Below are 18,709 nucleotides of genomic sequence, written 5' to 3' on the forward strand. Positions count from 1 at the left end.
CTAGCTGTTAAAGCTGTAAAGAAATGACGATTTTCCAAAAACGTGGAACATTTAGGCATCCTCGGAGGACATTTTCGATTATCTGACAGAGGAGGACAAATCCTTCTAAAGGAGGAGATATGGTAATCCTGAGATGAATACTAATGTATAACTGCCACATTTAGAGAGTCTGCGATTTTAAGACTCATGGTAGGTCGTGGAGTGGAAGTAAAAATATACGAAATGTAAGACTAGAACTCGTAATCCATTTACAGTTTTATCAAGACGCTAATGCGCCCTGACAGAATATGCGTGTAGTGGAAGACGGTCATATAATAGCATACGCAATTATCTCTAATGAACACGGCAGCATTGCATATATGTGTCATTGTCGGCCTATATCCAGTCCCCAAGGTTGAATGTCGAATTGTTCAACCTTAAATGAGATCAATTGATAGTTCAGATCATGGCAAATAGAATTTAATTGGTCCACTTTCCAGACGGGAAAGACTGCGGATTATACCATCGGTGCATTTTCGGTTTGCATTAAAGTTGATATAGACGGCGCTTGTGTTTGGACTGTGACACGGGTGTTTGGCATGACGCTTTCCCCACCCAAGGCTGTGCAATTATTGCGTCACATTTTTTATATAATATTTGCTCTCTAAGCTTTTACCTAGTAGTACTTATTTCCTGCCTTAATGTAATGTATGTTACTAGTTGCTAAACACGGTTGAAGGATGACGTGCGACCTTATTAATCATCAACCATGATCAATCAACTCTGGTCAAATGATGAAATAATTATGAAATTGAGCATATGATCATACGTTCATACATAGTGGATTGATTTATGATCAGCCCCATTTCGCGATACTGCCGTTGATCTTTGATCGTTGACCTTTGATCGCGTGTATAACATGGTTGTGATGTTCATTTCGCTAAGTGGGTCACATTGGTTGCCCGAATAACCTGAAGATTTTCTCGGGTTATATACCACGTTGCGATGAGCGCAGCGGACACAAATGGCGAGACGTTGTGTTCCTTTTATCTAGTATCGGAAGTCTACAATTTGAAATACACACAATGATGATAATAGCTAAAATTAATGCGCTGAATATGAAATAGACACCGGTATATGTCTATGATGTCCACGAGCGCGCGACACGCGCTCCCACCGGGAATTCCGTTTTGTTAAGGCCTGTGAACGATACCAGGATATTTGACGTGGTGAAAATCAATGCGACAATGAGTAACCAACATCTTACGAGATGTATTCGCATAAATCTTCATGATACGTTCGGTTAATTCATCATTTAGAAAATGCATGATTGCCACGAGAATAACGATATTGTAATTGACACGGAAATACGCTACGTGTTAGGTAAAGGTATAGTTGTCGCTGCAACTGATACAAAAATATAAAAGTTTGTAATAAAAACAATGCAATGATCACATTTCCTAGATACAATCACGTGTCGGAAAGTTAGGTAGTGCCTGTCTGTTGAAGACGGATTATATAGAGTTGAATTTTCTGGACAAATATGATAAATTTATGCATATAAATACACACAGCTAATTAAAACACAATCGATTGAGGCACATAAAATTCCAAAAAATACACAAATTCGTGCTTTCCCGGTTTTAAATTGTTGGTGAAGAGGTGGTAGCATTAAGGCACGGCGGACATTCAACTTCGCATTTATGAATCGAATATCCGACTGCATAGCCGATGATGAAAGCTATCCAGAAGATGGTCAAGGCTACCGTCACCATAAGTATGATGCCTCTCTTTCCAGTGGTCCATTTCTCCCAAGTTGTCTGCGAATGTGTGTCCAATGTCTGTAAGAATATATGTCAATGTATGAATTACATCAATGACTACTGCATAGAAATGCACATGGAAAACGAGTCGAACACAAAATGAAATAGGTTTGCAGTTACAATCACATTGTCTGCTTTCGTCAATGTGACTTATTTTACAATTTTACAATCATTCTGAGATACTACTGACTGAGTTACATGTCATTCTATCTTTTCATAGTTACAAGATCTTATGGCGTTTTACAACGATGAAAAAGACTGAACGAATAACGATCATCTCCCTGTATACCCATTACCCAATTTAGTAACCTATGTAGGTATACGACAATACATGTTTATAAGTTTCATGCAATGCAACCATATATCTACGTTGATCAATTACTACCGTAATTTTCGAAAAGAAGTATTCAGATATTACGTATAAATTTACCACTGTACTGTGAGCAGATGCACCGTCGTCTTGCCAATTGCTATATCCATTGGAAGGCATAATTTAGACAAATAAATTAAGACACGAAAAACGAAGAGATCCCAAACGCTGAAGTTAAAATTTTAAAAATGTGAGACTTCAATATTACGTCAGTCAACTGATGATGGGTTACTGCTTGTCTCGTCTAGATCCACTGCCTATATCTACTGTTAAATACGGCATAAACGGCCTGTTGATAAGACATGCAATTTCAGATACAGGTTACCTACGCTCAACAATGTGAACTGACTGGAGTTGTTACTATATATATGCCCCGAAGCAATGTACCATCGTCTAGGTAGAAAACAGTCTATACTCGCTGAAAATTGTGGTCGATATGATATTTCTGGCTGAAATCGTCTCACGTCGTCATAAACCATGCCGCGCAAGTCACGATGACTGAGTAAACACAAGGCAGCGTAAACTTCAATCGGTTATCGGCTTGCTGTGTTTTTACACGTGCCATTGTGCAATTGTGCAATGTGCAGTCATGCTAACAACATTTTTGGCTAACTTACCATGTAGGCAAGTGACGCGTATCTGATTAGATGACTTACGGGTTGCGCAACAATGAAAGTTAGCGTGGGGTCTACGACCTACGATAACTTATCGTAGGCCGCGGTTAGCGTATTGTCTTTAGAGTTAAAATGGCCGGGATTACGGTAACTGGCACACCCATTGGCTATGGGTGATGGTAAATAGATTTATTCGAATAGTGTGATGATTCATCTGCAACTGTATAACTGCAGTCTATCTATATTCTATACATAGCATTGCATATAGCTTGCGTGGCCAGGACATAACTCCGAGGCATTTCACATGGTTCATCCGATGTTTATGAACTGGACGTAAAAATGACTTAGGCCATTGGTTCCAAATCTTTTTCGATCCATCGCCCCCTTTTCAAGCTCAACACCGATCATCGCCCCCCAAATTTTGTATACCGAAAAAACTATAATCACCGGCGGGTTGACTAAAAAAAGGTCAACTTTTCGGCTCGAAGCCTAATAATTTGACACTTTTTTAACTAAATTTCCGTGGGTTGACTAAAAAAAAAGGTCAGCTGTTTTGACGCGTCATCGCCCCCTATCGCCCCTTCGCCATTTTCGCCCCCCGTCGCCCCCTTTGTCCATTTTCGACCCCCTATCGACCCCTTCGTCATTTTCGCCCCCCTAGACCGCCAGATCGCCCCCTGGGGGGCGATATCGCCCACGTTGGGAACCACTGACTTAGGCAGTCCTTGATCGGTCGACCGCTTTGCCCCCAAGGCCCGCCTTTCGATGCTACTCGGCAACCAGACTTCATTCATATCAAAAGGCTTTGCGAACGTAGATTGGAAATCCAGCACGATTCTGGAAACAATTGCCGCGACGCAAGCTATTTACTCGAAACCAATGTTTCCTCTAATTTTTCACGAGTATGCGCAAGCACACCAACTCTGTGCGCGGTCCGTTGGACAATAGTGCGTGATATCAGACGTACGTGTATCCATTCAAGCCACATGATTAGATTGATAGAATCAAATATCCGTATTTACATTTGGTTTTATTACACGACACCAGATAATCACATTGTAAGTGAAGAAGGGGAACTGCGATCTAACCATGAAGTGGTCTCAAGTGAAGGCATCGAAGCCACTTTCTTCAGGAGCTACCTTATCCGAACTGTTGCCAAAAGATTTTTTCAAAAGGATTTTCAAACACACGTGCGACTCTGTGGCGCCGCAAAGGGCTAAAAAGTAATGATCCGTGATGATGATAAACTTCGACATAACGGATATTGCATGTGTGATAGTACATATTTCAAAAATCCTTTCGGTTGCAGTTTGAATTAGAATATGGTGACATTCTGCGGAAAATGACTGCCGCCAAAAATGGGTCACTTTGTTGCATGCTGTTATTTCTTGACCCCGCATCAAGATTGCCGGTATAGTGGAAAGATATTGAAATCGCCCAAACGCACCAGAAACAAATTTCTTTCGTGAGGAGCGCACGATTACAGGTTGGTATTTCTAGGGCGCAACATTTTCCTCTGCTTTCCTCTGTGGTGGTGTAGAAAAATGGTATTGGTGATAAATCGGTGCGTGCGCAACTCAAAAATACATTTGCGTCTGTGGCTCAGTTGAAGTTTGTCGCATTATAATCGACATCTACACATTGATCTATCGAATAACTTCTATCTTATTGAGGTCAGTAGGATACGCAACCTCGCGGCATCTGAATTGAATCTCAGATTGCTTCTGAAAATGTCGATCAATATTCGGATTCTTTTCATGCTTGGATTCGTGATCTACCTTAGTTCGTCTGGTAAGAGGAATTTGTGTTCCAATTCCAATCGGATTATATTTTATTTTTCCAGCGGAATTCTGCGTGAGAAAATACGTAAACGGTAGATGAATCCTGAAAGGGGACTGTGGGGTTGCTATACGAGTAGATTGCCGTCACCACTGAAAGTTCTATTCTGTGTACTTTTCATGACGGGCCCGAGAAGAATGTCGGAGATGCTGAAGGAACTTCAACGCAAAATTAAAGATGAGAAGAAGAAATGCATTGCAGGCTAGGGATGGACTGTGAGTAGCATTTCAAATCTTTCTTTTTCAACGCCGTAAGCTAACTTGCTTTATGACGAACTTCAAAATTAGGTTTGGCCCACAATCTTAAAGTCTCTAAGAAAATATGATTCGTGGCCTTTCGGAAACTTTGACTATTTGCTGACTTCCGTTGCAGGTTTTCCAGTGAAGAGTGAACGGAAACGTGGATTTCTACCGATATTGGGATGATTACAAGAAAGGATTCGGGGATTGTGATGGAGATATGTGGCTCTGTAGATTTTGATTTGATTCCTTCAAGATGTAGGACTTCATCGATCTTATCATGGTTATGACTATGGGGCAAGTTTTGTTGCAGTCAAATTCTTGAAAAGTTGCACTTTTTTCACAAAAGTTGCAGTAAAAAGCTGGATTTATTCACGAAAGTTGCACTAGAAAGTTGCGTTTATGTTCCATGAAATCATTAGGGTTTGAGATACTCGAATCGTCTCGTATTCGAGGCACTGTAGCAATACTCAACGTTGACGACTGCAGCAAAATCAATAGCCTGAAAAAGTTGACCGTCAAATCAGAAATGACCTCAAATTTAAACGACAGTGAAATAATCACATATAGTGCCAAATATTTCCAGTAAAAAGTTAGTTGCATAAAAAATCGAAAAGACTTGCAAAAAGTTGCACGAAAAGTCGAAAAGAGTTGGAAAAAGTTGCATGAAAAAATGAGGAAAAGTTGCAAAAAGTTGCTATATAAGATTCCTCCAAACAGCTAAAACTCCATACTACATAACTTATGATTATTTAGGAAGCTGCCGGAAGTTGCAAGAAAAGTTGAAAAAGTTTCAAAAACTTGCCCTATAGTGTTACATCTGTAATACAGCTTATTCAGGCAGAGTAGCTTGATTCAAAACCAACGCCTTCTACAATTTCGTAACGTTTGTCTGCTGGGCTTGAGGAATTGCATGAATGGACAAAGAAAGGAGACATGGAATTGGAAATCAACATGATCACAAAAGATACAGGAATTCTTAAAGATAAAAGATATAGGTAAATTTTACCACCGACTCCAACTCCGACTCCGACTCCGACTCTGGCTCCGACTCCTGAGTCTTTAAAAACACCGACGCCGACCCCGACTCCAACGGTACTACCAATCTAGAACATAAAAATCCTATTATAGTTTTTTAGTAATGCAAAAGAAATCTTTGAAAAGCAATTGTTTACATGATAAAGAAGTTGGAGTCGGAGTCGGAGTCGAAGTCGGGGTCATTTTCACTAACTCCGACTCCAGTCAGTATTTTTTCCACGACTCCGACTCCAGCCACTACAGTTTTCACGACTACTACTCCTACTCCGACTCCATCAAGCGAAAATTAGCGCAACTCCGGCCCCGACTCAACCGACTCCGATTCCACAGCCCTGTTTTGCAGCAATGGTTCTTGTGACCAAATATCTGTTATGAACGCATGCTCTATACCTGCGGTTCTCAAAACTTATTTGTCACCATGGACCCTTCAAATTTTAGTTCAAATTTAGCACAATTATCCTGCAACCGTCTTCTGCGCAAATATGAACAGCAGGCGAGTGACTGTATAAATTGCGTAGATTGTAATTTTGCGACTGTTGCCAAGATGCATGTTGTGAGTTTGAAAGTATAGCTTTGACCAGCTAATATCGTGCGACCCCCGATTCCGATCTACTTTTAGAAACTATCCGGCTGAGTTCTTCTCAAACCTTCATTTTCTATTTTCTCTTGAAGTAGCATTATCGTGTCTTGGAAATCACATATCACGCAACTCATTATTGGGTAAAAATGTGCGACGTGATTACTTGCCCGAGCTTAGAAAATGAAATATTAGGTGACCACCAGCTATAGGCCCACTTCTCATTATGATGACAATCCATGCCATCGTAACGAGAGCTAAGCAAAGCGATCGCAAGAACGGAAAGATTAGATTATTAAAGCGAAAAATCTGAAAGTGTGGCTGATAAATGATAAGTGCAAAGATATAGGCTACGGATAGCCTAGCTACGTGAACGTAAAAGGTTTATTCATAACACAGCATAAAACAGGAAATAATCTCAGTAATTGGGATATGACTCTGTCCAAAGCAACCCTACCATAGATCATCGGCGTAAAATCGGTGTATCTATCAGATTTACACCATAGCGTGGGGTGCCAATCAGGTGAGCGGGAATTTCATGCACCAATTATTAATGAATGAGCCAAACACACAACTTAGGGTTACCATAATTTGAGAGCCAAAAAAGGGGAGACCTGTCCGAAAATCTGAAAGCTCTAGTAAACGAAGAAAAACTGATGATATTTAAAAATTTTCGACTAATAGTACTGTTGACTCAAAAAAGGTAATATTCTCCACTCGACTCACAAATTATTCGCTTGTACCCCATTTCAGCGGTGTTGACTAAAATATGAAAAATTCATCTTTCCCATATGTACTCCCAAAATACCATTCGCGCCGTAATTTTCATCAATTGTCTTGCCAACTCTGGCCGAACGCCTGATTTCGATTTCTGATTTCGAATTTCTGATCGCATTTTAACAATTTTTATAGAAAAGAGGACATTCAGGCGTCCTCCGAGGTCACTTTCAATTTATTTAAAAAAGAGGACAAATCTACTTAAAATAGGACATATGCTAATCCCACACAAATCCAATTCTCAGTGTTTCCCGATCCTGTTTCTGTGAAAAAAGTGACAGAAAATTCATATCCCATTTTGACAACCGCTAGCGTCGCTCATGAGCATCCGGCTATTTTAGGGTTGTCCTCTCTTTCAAGAGGATTTGTCCTCTATTTTAAATTTTTTGAAAGTGTCCTCACGTCACGTCAATGATATATTATTAATTAATTACACATATACGGGGGCCGTTGTTATCAATTACACTGTTGCATGTTGTTATGTCGTGACCTCACGCCTGCTGTGTACTCAAAGATATGGGAATTGCCCAAACGTATACAAGACTAAACTAAAAGATAAACACCTTTCGTGCGACGCACAAGTTGAGCAACATTTCTTCTCGGGGTGCATCATATTCGCAGATTGACCAGAAAGGACTCTTCGGCACCGGCCATTTAGGCGCCTATATGGAAACTATTAGGAATTGGCCCATTTGGCCCTCTTCTTGTTACTCCTCTGACCCTAGTTGCAGTATCTTGCATAGGATATTATTGACAGGGCATGGTATGGAATGGAATGGGAATTTTCCATACTCCATACCCGCCCAATCGTTCCATACCATACTTGACAATTTTCCATACCATAGCAACATTCTTCCATACCATATTTGATACTTTTTCCATACTTTCAATACTTGCCCAACCTCTCAAGTGATATTCAATTTTGGTATGTGGAAATGTTGTGGCGTTTTTAATCTAATTATTTTATATGAAATCATCCGTTTAAACAGCCCTGATGAATCAATGATATACGCAGTTTCTTTATATTATATGTCGTCAGCAATATATGTTGCCTAATCATCGAAGACGTAACGTATAATATAGACCTACACACAGGATTATTTGGAAATCACAACAAAATCTCATGATATGTAAATCTAGTGCGGTAACGGACTGCTAGCAGTAACATCATCTACAAAATTACATAAAATAAGGGTATTGTGAAATTAGAAGATTGGTTCCCAACCCTTTTTTCTTTATTCCCCACAACTTGAAATCTATATTTCAACCCGTTAAAATTGACCCCCCCAATAACATTTGGTAAGACTTTGTTTTGTAAAGACTAGCTATTTGTGAAAGTTCAGACCCCCAGAATTGAACAGCACGCAATAAGATGAATGAGCAGTGAACTGGTAACAGTAAACGCAATGTTGCGCCTCCGTCAAATGTATGTGTAAGCCGGCAGACAAATAGGAAGGGCTTGAAATATTTTCAAATGTAACGAGGTAGCATCAATTCGCATGTGTAGGGTTACCATATATTGGAAATCTGAAAAGAGGACACGTTTTCAGAATTTTCAGAAATGCTAAACCGGTGGAAAATCATGAAATAACGCTAAATTTTTCACACTTCGTGGTCGGTTGACTAAAAAAAAGGTCAACTTTCTCGCCCAGCGACCAAAATAAAGTTTTTCCCTTTACATTGTAGGGTGGTTGACTAAAAAAAAGGTCATCTCCGGCTCAGCTCCCGAAATACCCGCCTGAGCGTAACTTCAGTGCTGATTTAAGGCATCTCAGTCCCTTTTGGCCGTAAATTTTTCCCGAAATTCTCAAAAAGAGGACAAAATCTCAAAAAGAGGACAAAAGGGCGTCCTCGCAGGACGCTCTCAAAAAGTCAAAAAAGAGGACAAATCCCCTTAAAAGAGGACGTATGGTAATCCTGCGCACGTGTAAATGCCAAACAATGCACGGGCCAGATAAACTTCCTGCTGTTAGATATAAGGCGCCATTAGCTACACTTTCGCAAGCTACAACTCAAAAAGAAATATTTCATTTCATCTGTAACGAGTCCGACTATGCTATCAATTAGGGAGTCCGCGATCTCCCTGAATACATATTCATATACATATGAACTCTAATTAGGCCTATAACAAATCAGGTGATTTCAATCACACGTACCATTTCGCATGCGACTGAATAACAACGTATATGCGGGAGATCGCGTGCCGCTGTCCAGTCGATTCTCGGCTCGCTAATTGGAGGCACTGATAATACGAATCGCTGGGCCTAATGTAAAGATTTTTTCCAAGTGAGACCAGATACCCCCAAATTTCCCACCGGTTCGAAACCAGTACATTACAATATATCTTGGAATATAGATTTACATCACTACATTCATTTTGGTACAGCGGATCACATGTCCATTTTCCCGCCAATCTGTGGGCCACACATTAGATTCGTTAGTCGAGATCAGGGTATGCATTCTTCTATCATAGATAACCAAATTTCATGAGGTTTATTGCGTGTTGGAGGCCGGCATATTATAACGTCGCTCCAAGATGAGCTATTTATATGTTTGAATTACAATGATGGTTATTCTATGTCAAATAGATATTGCGTGATGATCAACCTACCAAAGCGCAGAAAATTATTTCCAAGTTTAACAAATTGATTAAAATATTCATGTAACTTTTAGATTCTCATAATCTACGATTTTAAAACTCCCTTGGTAGTTCATGGAGTTGAAGTGCAAGTTGAAATGCAAGTTATAACGCGACAGCGGTCGAATATCATTCGTTTTTATAGCATTCAGATTTGATTCGATTATTCGTTATTAATATAGTATCTTCCTTCATATGCGCGTAGCGCTATACTTTGTTGTCTTTAAATAGATGTCGACCGGAGGGGGTCATGAGTGATAAATCCCAATTTCAGATATGAACATAGACATAGACAGTGAGCGATTTTCTGAGGTATGCAATCAATTTTACAAATCGAAAGTAGGATCATTGCTATGATTCTGGCAAAACTGCGAAAGTATGGCAAATTTCCATACCATACCATGGTCTGATTCTTGAGCAAATAAAAATTGTTGCACCGCCACTTGAATTATATTGGTTGCACGTCTTTATATAGCAATTTCCAGTGTACGCTGTAAATTGCTGTCTTTTTGATGCCTTCGTACACAATTCAAAAGATAACAGCTGGGTAGCAATATTTGAGTAGAGTTACAACGAAAGGCGCGCTCGGTCGTCTCTGTGGCGCAATCGGTTAGCGCGTTCGGCTGTTAACCGAAAGGTTGGTGGTTCGAGCCCACCCAGGGACGTCCTTATTTTCGATATAGGATTGCAGTGGTCATCGTCACTGGTTTATTAGTGATTTTTTGTCAGTTCAATACATCACAAAAATGCGATACAATGAAATGATAGGAAGGTGTCGAAGCGACTTGTCATACGGTTACTATCTCTCACAGCGGAATGCTCAAGACGTGCGCGTGTATTTTATTCTATTATAATTAGAGACCTGTGACTAAAGTAAAGAATATAATAATAGCAAAAGATGTGAAATTTCCACCTTTAACTAGGTAGAATGAACAATGAACATAAATAACCAACTACAGTACATGAAATGAAGCATCGATAGAATGAAGGAGCAGCTTACAGTATAATAAAGATTGAAACCTGAACTAGATTTTAGTAATCTGTATAGCGAGACCATCGTCTGCTTTTCCTAATCTAAGGGCTGCTTAAAGTACGGTGAAATTTTTGTGCAGCGACCAAACAAAGACAATTTTGCGAGGGTATACACTGCACGATTGATGTAACATAAGAACCAAAACAAAACATACATTTGCGGAAGCGGAAGACGTAGTACGCGCGTCGTACGGGAATAGTGGGGCTGCTTACAAGTAGTAAATCACGTTTGCAGCATTGGGGACTTCACAATGATGGGTACGTATTCTTAATTTATGACTGCAGGGAAAATACTTCAGTTTGAAAAAATGCATTACAATAGGTGTTTGAAAACTTGTGAAACGGAAGAGTGAATATAGTGATGTTACATGCTGCACATGCCGGTTTGTCAATGATAGTGAAACTAACCGACCGGGTGTTCCCCTGAACCTCAGGGATCCTAATCCAGTCTGGTGGGTTCCTTGCGGGTCACTCAACTCATACGCTACGTATGATGTGTGATGACACATACCTTTCTTGGCCATCGTTGGTTGCAGGAGGCCAGACTGGAAACGGTGGTGGTTTTCGCCTGGTTCGGCAATGAATTGCGCGTTACAGAAGTGCTTCTTGCATACAATAATGAGTAATTAAGTGGTTCCACTCTATGGCAATTAAGGCTAATCAGTAGGCAAATTATTAGGGAATGTCGAACGACACGCATCAGTAGCGATCCTTTACTCTAACATCCTACTTGGCCTAGAGTGCCCGATGTCACAGTTCTTTTCGATGTTGATATTTTTTGAAGCCGCGGCCCTTTCTACTAGTTCTTTCCATTCCTTGTGAGTGCTTTCTTTCGTCGGGTCTTTTACTGGGCTTTTTTTGTCGCCGTAAGAACGGCAACGGCGGGGGAAGAGGAGCCCAGATGAACCTCCGATAGGAATCGAACCCGGTTCGTCAGATTAGTGGGCGCTTATCGTAACCACTACACTATCTCCCCCGTACTGCCAATTCTGTATCCATTATTTGTAAGCTCGTTCACAATCAAGCAATTAGTATCACGCTGTTGATTTCGACCAAATAATACATGTACTCTCCAAAGCGACTCTTGCGTTTCGGGACTTATATCTGAAAGAGAGCGGCTTGAGTCACACAGAATTGTGATAAATAATCATTACAATGTTTTTGTTTTGTGTGAAAATCAGATTTGAATATTTATCTTCTTTTAACACTCTGTTGGCGCGCAGTTCATTTTTTGCATCAGAAATCCATGGTAATGTATTAGGCTAGATGTGTAGTTATATGTATATTGTGGCTCATTGAAAATTTATATGTAATATAATACCATAATATATAAAAATATTTATATTTGTATTTACGTATTTGTTTCTCTAATAAAGTCTAACAGACCAGATAATCCAGGTGATGATGAAACAAGCAGAAATGCCACAGCTAACTCGACTAGTATTCATTCGGATGCAGAACCGTCTAACCGTATTAGTCAAACAGGTATGATGCTTTACTTGCTTCACTTGCTTCACAGTTGTTGAGATTCTGTAAATTGGTATTCCTCTTGAAGTTGTTTTTTGTAAGTTGTAAGCATATAGTCGGGTATGAAGTTAATGTCGACTAATCGGTCTCGGACCACATATCTTAAAATTGTGTCACAACCTCGTGGAACATTTAAACTTACATGGTCAAGCAGTTGATTGCTAAACTAGCTTTTAAGAAAAATGCGATCATGGAGTATGTTAAACCTATGTATACCTTTTCAAAACTACGTTGACTCTGTTTGCACAAGAGTATATTTTTTGTCTTCTCGGGTTATGTCTAGACGTGTTGATTATACATGTATGTGGGAAAATTTATGTAGGTCTATGTTTATTTTCAGAAAACAACGTTACTATAGTCGGTGGGTCAGTTGACAGAGCACATTTCGGAGACAAAATTAGTGGTGAGTGGTGTTATCAAGTTCATCATGCTAGATTTTACCACGAGTTAAATACTCTGGATGAACCTGGAATCGACTCAACTTGCTGTCAAATTCTGCTACTTTTGAACCGCAATTGAACATTGTCGTTGAAGTAATTTCATTGCAACTTGTTCACTAAAAATAAAGGAATTCTTAATGAAGTACGATTTACATTAATCCCAGGCTTAGTTATCTCTCAAAGGAGTAGCTCTACTTGACTAATTGATTTTGTGACTCTTAAGATAGTGCTGCGTGTTTTGTCAAATATCTTTGCGTATTTTCGAAATATAGTACATTGAGCTTAAAGCAACTGATCGACTTGATTGTTTGCATTTTCAAGCAGCTTGTGACGTCATATTTGATGATACGACTGTAGATAAGCCAAGTTCTTTTGCATACTCTACCAGTTGCTGGCAACTGCCTCTGACGAGTGTCATCCGAAAATATCCGGGTTTATTTCGATATGAATATATTATGCAGTTGTATATTGAAGTTCTGTGCATCCAAGAGTCTTCATTTCATATTGTATTGTCTTACGATTGCATTGAATTGCCTATTGAATTCGCTCATGCAAGTCTCTATATTTTCAGAACACAAAAATTTTTTCATGGGGCCCACAACAGGTACAGTATTTTTTAATTTTATGCAGTTACTCTGTTCAGAACAATGTTTAAAAAAACTGCAGAATAGGCCTACGGAAGAAAACTGGCGATATTGTTTTTAAACCAGGTCTACTTAACTACCAAAATTTTGTCAAAGGGAAATTGTACTACCGTAAAAGAAATAGTAGCACACCTATCGCAATTATAGATACCGTATCAAGTTTGGCTTGCGGTTGGAGCAATCTGGGGACTCTAGTATTTTGCTGACAATATATTTGATCATACGATTGTTGATATACAATGCTCTTTTCATTTCTGTACTAGTTGCTGACGATTACCCCTGACGAGTGTCAGTCGAAAACATTCGGGTCCATTTCAATATCAGTTTATTATTCAATTGCCCTGGTATGGATACACTCAAAAACTGAAAATGGTCCCAATTTGCCATAATATTGATCATAACTTCGTCCAAAATCCCTCTGATCAACTAAAACAAGTGGATAAAGAGGCTCGAGACAAACATGTTTGCATAATCCAATCAGAGCAGCATTTTACAACCTTTCTGACCCACCATACTGACTTAGCTTTCAGTAATTTATATATTGTTTCAGTTATCCAGCACTCCGGGAGTTATGTTCCGCCTCAGCCGCCATTGGTAAAAGGACCTAGTAAGTGACCACTACAATTTTTTAATAGTGTCGCCCTTAGTTAGCTTAGTTGAAAACCGGGATTTTGTCTGTTGTTGTTGTTGTTGGCATTTTGTGGTCGGCTTGGTTAGTTGTGGACGATTACCCCTGACGAGTGTCCGGGCTCATTTCAATATGAATATAACATTTAGGTTAAATCCTCTGGTTAAGGATAAACGGACTTATACATGGAAGAACTGCTTTATTCATTTCAGACAACGGAAAAAAGCTAACCGACACAATCACCGCATACACGGATCGACCGATCTCCAGAAAAGCGCGCGTATACCCTGGAACGCAAGACATGGGCTTGCTGAAGCCGCGCGACATCGCCATCAAAGTAACGCAATACACGGACCGCAAGTTGCGTGAGGCCCAAAACCTCGTGAAGCTCCAGCCCCACTCTAACGTGGTGTCGGTGATACACGCCGATTACGTACCGTCGAATTTAGAAAAGACTTTGTACATCGCGATGGAGATGTGTAATCCGTTGACGCTGGAAGAATACATCCAACGCCGTAAAAAGGCGAAGATACCGTTTAATCCGACTCAAGCGGTTGATTTCTCAAAACAACTAATCGAAGGCATGAATCACATCCACCAGAACAATATCATTCACAGAGATCTAAAGCCGAGCAGTGTGTTGTTTTCTGCGTGTGGAAAATTCCTGAAAATTATCGACTTTGGAATGAGCAAAGCTCTCAAAAACGGATGCTCCGTAATGAGCGTGAGCACGTTACCGATTGGCACTGACGGTTACAGGGCGCCGGAGACTTACAACGAAGGCACTATTAAAAAGGAATCGGACGTGTTTTCGCTCGCGATACTGCTGTATCACGTGTGGAGTTACGGAGGTCACCCGTTTGGTGATATATCGCTGTGGAGCTATAATATCAAGGAGAATAAGGATCCGGTGCTAGCAGGGTTGTTAGTGCCTAACGAGGAAAGCGCGGAAGAATTGCTGAGAGGAATGCTCGCGAATGAGCCGGCGGATAGGAGTGACATCACTGCGGTCAGAGAACATCCATTCAATTCCCGTCGTGAGTTTATTTGTTTACTGGCCTATTTTGTTGGCAATATTTGTGATCGATTGTAACGTGCGCAGAGGCGGTCAGTAACGAAGTACTTCTACTTTTTCGACGTACTCAAGTAGTTTCGGGGTACGACTGCATCACCTTTGTGAGTGAAATCATCATACCAACTTGGTAAAATAGCTGCTGTACCACGGTAACTGAATTTAAAAATTCAAAATACAGAACTTTTTGTGTCATTATTTGTATTGCGTTAGTTGCTAAGATGAACCGTGCAGTTGCAAAAGCGATAACCTCGGATTCACTGCTAAAAGTATGCGACCCCCCTCCACCAAATTTACAATTTGAAACTACTTAGGCTACTTGAGTACTTTTCATGCCATATTTTGAAACTTCCACTTGAAGTAGTTTTGATATGTCTTGGAAATCGTTGCTTCCACTTGTACTGGCGTAGAAGTTTTACGACATTCATTCATTCAACAAAAACTACATTGACCACCTCTGAACATTGTCATTTATGGTGGAGTTCCTTCACTTACTCGTACCGGTAAGTAAATACTAATTGAATGTAGCTATTCCCCATTTGCTATTGTATCAAGTCATCCACTGTGTTTCTATACAGGCTAACGCCAAAACTAGTAAGCACAAGTATATGTATATACTGTGTATAATCTCCAGGGTTCCGGCTTGACATGAAGATCAAAGATCATAACGCTGGCACCCGTCTGTAGCGTTGTACAGTCATTCACACATAAATATTGTGTATATGTTTTTGTTTTTGGGTATTTTTACATGCTCAACCGGTTCTGTTATTAATGTTCTGGTTGACGAAGCAATAAAATCTCTCTCTATCTCTATACCTCTCACCTCCGAACGTGCGTGCGTTTGACTGGTTGAAAAGAAAGTGCGAATACGCGTCGTGTCACTTGAGTCTGAGGTTGTCCTGACCACTGATAGGATTTGCAATACGCGTACCGTGGTTGCTTGCCTGTAAGACTCACCGGTTCATGCATGGTAAACGCTGAGCTCTTGTACTCTTAGGAACAAGAATTTGTGGCTACACCACGCCATGCTTGGTGGCACTGGTGATATTGAAGCAAGTGCGGCAGTTAGGGATTGGCTAAATCAAATCACAGCTGGTTGCACGCCCAAATCATCGCTAAATTTCAATTCTTTTTAGTAGCCGAAATAAGATATCGTTGATGAACTGCACATATACTTTGTGTCATATTGTTTGCATGCGCCATCACTTCACTTTTAGCTATAGTATCGGTATATTTGCCTTGTGCAAGTCGAATCAAAATATAGTATTAGGGACTGTCATCAAAACTGATTTGCCCAATGAGCAATATTATCTACAATAATATCATTTCTGCTGATTGAATAAATCAGTAGTTCTTAGTGCCTGTGCTTGCACCTGACGTTAACAGATATTACTTAATCTTCTTGGATATAATTATTGCCTATGTAGCTATTCTCCCACCTTGATTTATTATGGGAGAAATGCTAATACAAAATCATCCCATCGTTCAAGCTTCAAATCATTTTCATTTCAGCGATGAACGATACTCTAACTAAATCAGTCGAAGCTTTGTGGGCTGGATCTATAGAGGTTGGCGATTTTGTCAAGTTGTACTTTATGGCTTGTCTAATCTACTTTTCACTCACTAGTCTGTCAGCCTCCGTGCCAAACTCGACAACTGCGTCATCTACAAAGAGAGTGATGTTGATGCTGTGGGGATCAACGCCTGGTCGAAGATAAAATTGAATATTGTGCCGGGCATTGGAAGGGTGCGTCCTAGTTAGAATGGGGTGCAAATTGGATAGGGTTGAAATGGACTGATGGAACTTTACATTTACTCTTCAATGCAGTTGATGTACATATTTTAAGCATCGTGGTGTATAAGAAACATTTCTTCAAACTACTTCAACTTATTTAAAATGTACACTGGGATATAGCCAATTGGCCAAGGCGCATTTACGTTCTCAAATTTGTGACGTTAGACACTGTGAGTCATATTTTTACTATGCGGTACCGTAATGCATTCGTGATGTCACGTTATTGTTGAAAGACCTGAATTTTAAAATGCCCATTTACAATTTCTCATCCAGGCTATATAGCTCTGCATGTACGCCAAATATTTTTATCAGCTGCGAGCGGCCTCTTCGATTTTTGATTGATCACTATTCACCTAACATATTACAATACAAGTTTAAAACACTATGAAGATGTACACCTCTTCCTATTTTGTTATGCTAGCAACCTTCATTTTCGTGTGAGACATTGCCCGGATTTCATTCTTGCAGGATATGCTCTGCGTGCCCGTTGAGAAAAAGCCAGACGGCTATTTAGGCATCAAGCAAGCCTGCTTCAAATGTTTGAGGGAAGAACTGAAAGACGAGACGTCGGTGGGTTGCTGGGTTTGGTCATTTTGCCCGTGTCGCACATTATCAATTTGCGGAATGCTGTTGTGAGGTAAATGTGCAACACATTGCATGGAGTGTTTTGTTTTAGATGGCTTGGATTGACGTGTTTGATCATCAGGACAAAAGAATCAGGGTGCTACTACTCATACGGCCACCAGGTATGTATTAACTATAGGTAATCAAAGTGGTAAGTTTTGGTTCTTATCTAGAAACCTAAGTTTCTACTCAATTAGAAGTAGGACTAGTTTGAATTAGTCTGAAAGCATAACAACTTGAGTAAAGCAACTCTACTAGGCAAACATGCAGATGCACTATGTTACTAAACACTGACCACCTCTGGTTTTGAATCATGGCATTTTATCACCCCGTGAGACGAGCTGGGCTCTAGAACTGTGACATGAGCAAGTTACTTGGACTGATTTTATGCTTTGTTTCGGCATTTTGTGTCCGAATGAAAACGTATAATATAAAAGACCGAAAATAATCCAAACTATATCCGTGTCACTTCAACGTTTATGTTATCCATAATGGACCTACATTCTGCCTGTAAATGCTGGATCCCTGGTGTATACTGTATATATGATACTCTGCTATCACAAATATGGAAGATATTTGTAGGATAGCCGTCTCTTCATGGTGCTATTATGCGAACCGCGCAATTCACCATGTTCTCAAAAGCTTTCAAATGCTCGTTGCTCACCCAGAGTTGGTCAGTAACGATGTACTTCTCCTTTTTCGGAGTATCCAAGTAAGTTTTGCCTCTTTTGCGCTACTGATTCAGGTGGTCATGAATTTACGCTGCTGCGACTTCACAGTTTTCAGTATTTGAGACAAAACTAGGTTTAGAATGCTTGCTTTTTACTCGAAAATTGCTAGTTATATGTGCAGTGTGCACTCGAGTAGAAAATTACGACATTGACGTCATGGCGTCCTTTTTTAAGGCTATGATGAACTTTTCGGTGTGTTCGTGAAGAATCCAGAGCGACTCGTGTCTGAGTGTGAAAGAAATCTCCAACCCGGTGATGAAATATCTTCCGATTTGCCTGGTGCCTGCGTTTTTTCATAGGAAAAACTTGCCATGAAATTTAC

The 18,709-nt window shown here is 40.1% G+C and overlaps 1 protein-coding gene, 1 long non-coding RNA gene and 1 other non-coding gene across 6 annotated transcripts in view; all 3 read left to right on the top strand.

Moving 5' to 3' along the window:
* Positions 1-2,009: 2,009 nt before the first annotated feature.
* On the top strand, positions 2,010-9,769 carry LOC145452189 (uncharacterized). Its single transcript, XR_013919231.1, has 3 exons — positions 2,010-4,272; positions 4,630-4,840; positions 4,998-9,769. It is a non-coding gene; the product is annotated as an uncharacterized LOC145452189 (long non-coding RNA).
* Positions 9,770-10,485: 716 nt separating this feature from the next.
* On the top strand, positions 10,486-10,559 carry Trnan-guu (transfer RNA asparagine (anticodon GUU)). The gene has a single exon. It is a non-coding gene; the product is annotated as a tRNA-Asn (tRNA).
* Positions 10,560-10,882: 323 nt separating this feature from the next.
* LOC145452182 (uncharacterized) overlaps positions 10,883-18,709 on the top strand; it is a 377,577-nt gene continuing 369,750 nt past the window's right edge. The window contains exons 1-11 of one of the 4 annotated variants that reach the window (XM_080330411.1): positions 10,883-11,184; positions 12,303-12,411; positions 12,794-12,856; positions 13,465-13,497; positions 14,088-14,144; positions 14,378-15,202; positions 16,750-16,805; positions 16,865-16,984; positions 17,501-17,602; positions 17,709-17,778; positions 18,562-18,666. In XM_080330411.1, coding sequence (XP_080186537.1) covers positions 13,482-13,497; positions 14,088-14,144; positions 14,378-15,202; positions 16,750-16,805; positions 16,865-16,984; positions 17,501-17,602; positions 17,709-17,778; positions 18,562-18,666 — 1,351 coding nt within the window. In that variant the 5' untranslated portion in view covers positions 10,883-11,184; positions 12,303-12,411; positions 12,794-12,856; positions 13,465-13,481. Of the gene's footprint in view, positions 11,185-12,302; positions 12,412-12,793; positions 12,857-13,464; positions 13,498-14,087; positions 14,145-14,377; positions 15,203-16,749; positions 16,806-16,864; positions 16,985-17,500; positions 17,603-17,708; positions 17,808-18,561; positions 18,667-18,709 lie in introns of all 4 variants that reach the window. The other 3 variants (XM_080330409.1, XM_080330410.1, XM_080330412.1) reach the window with 3 other exon arrangements.

The sequence above is a fragment of the Botryllus schlosseri genome, chromosome 12 (assembly GCF_051294905.1).
Source record: "Botryllus schlosseri isolate E-star chromosome 12, Bs_hap1, whole genome shotgun sequence".
Classification (NCBI taxonomy): Eukaryota; Metazoa; Chordata; class Ascidiacea; order Stolidobranchia; family Styelidae; genus Botryllus; species Botryllus schlosseri.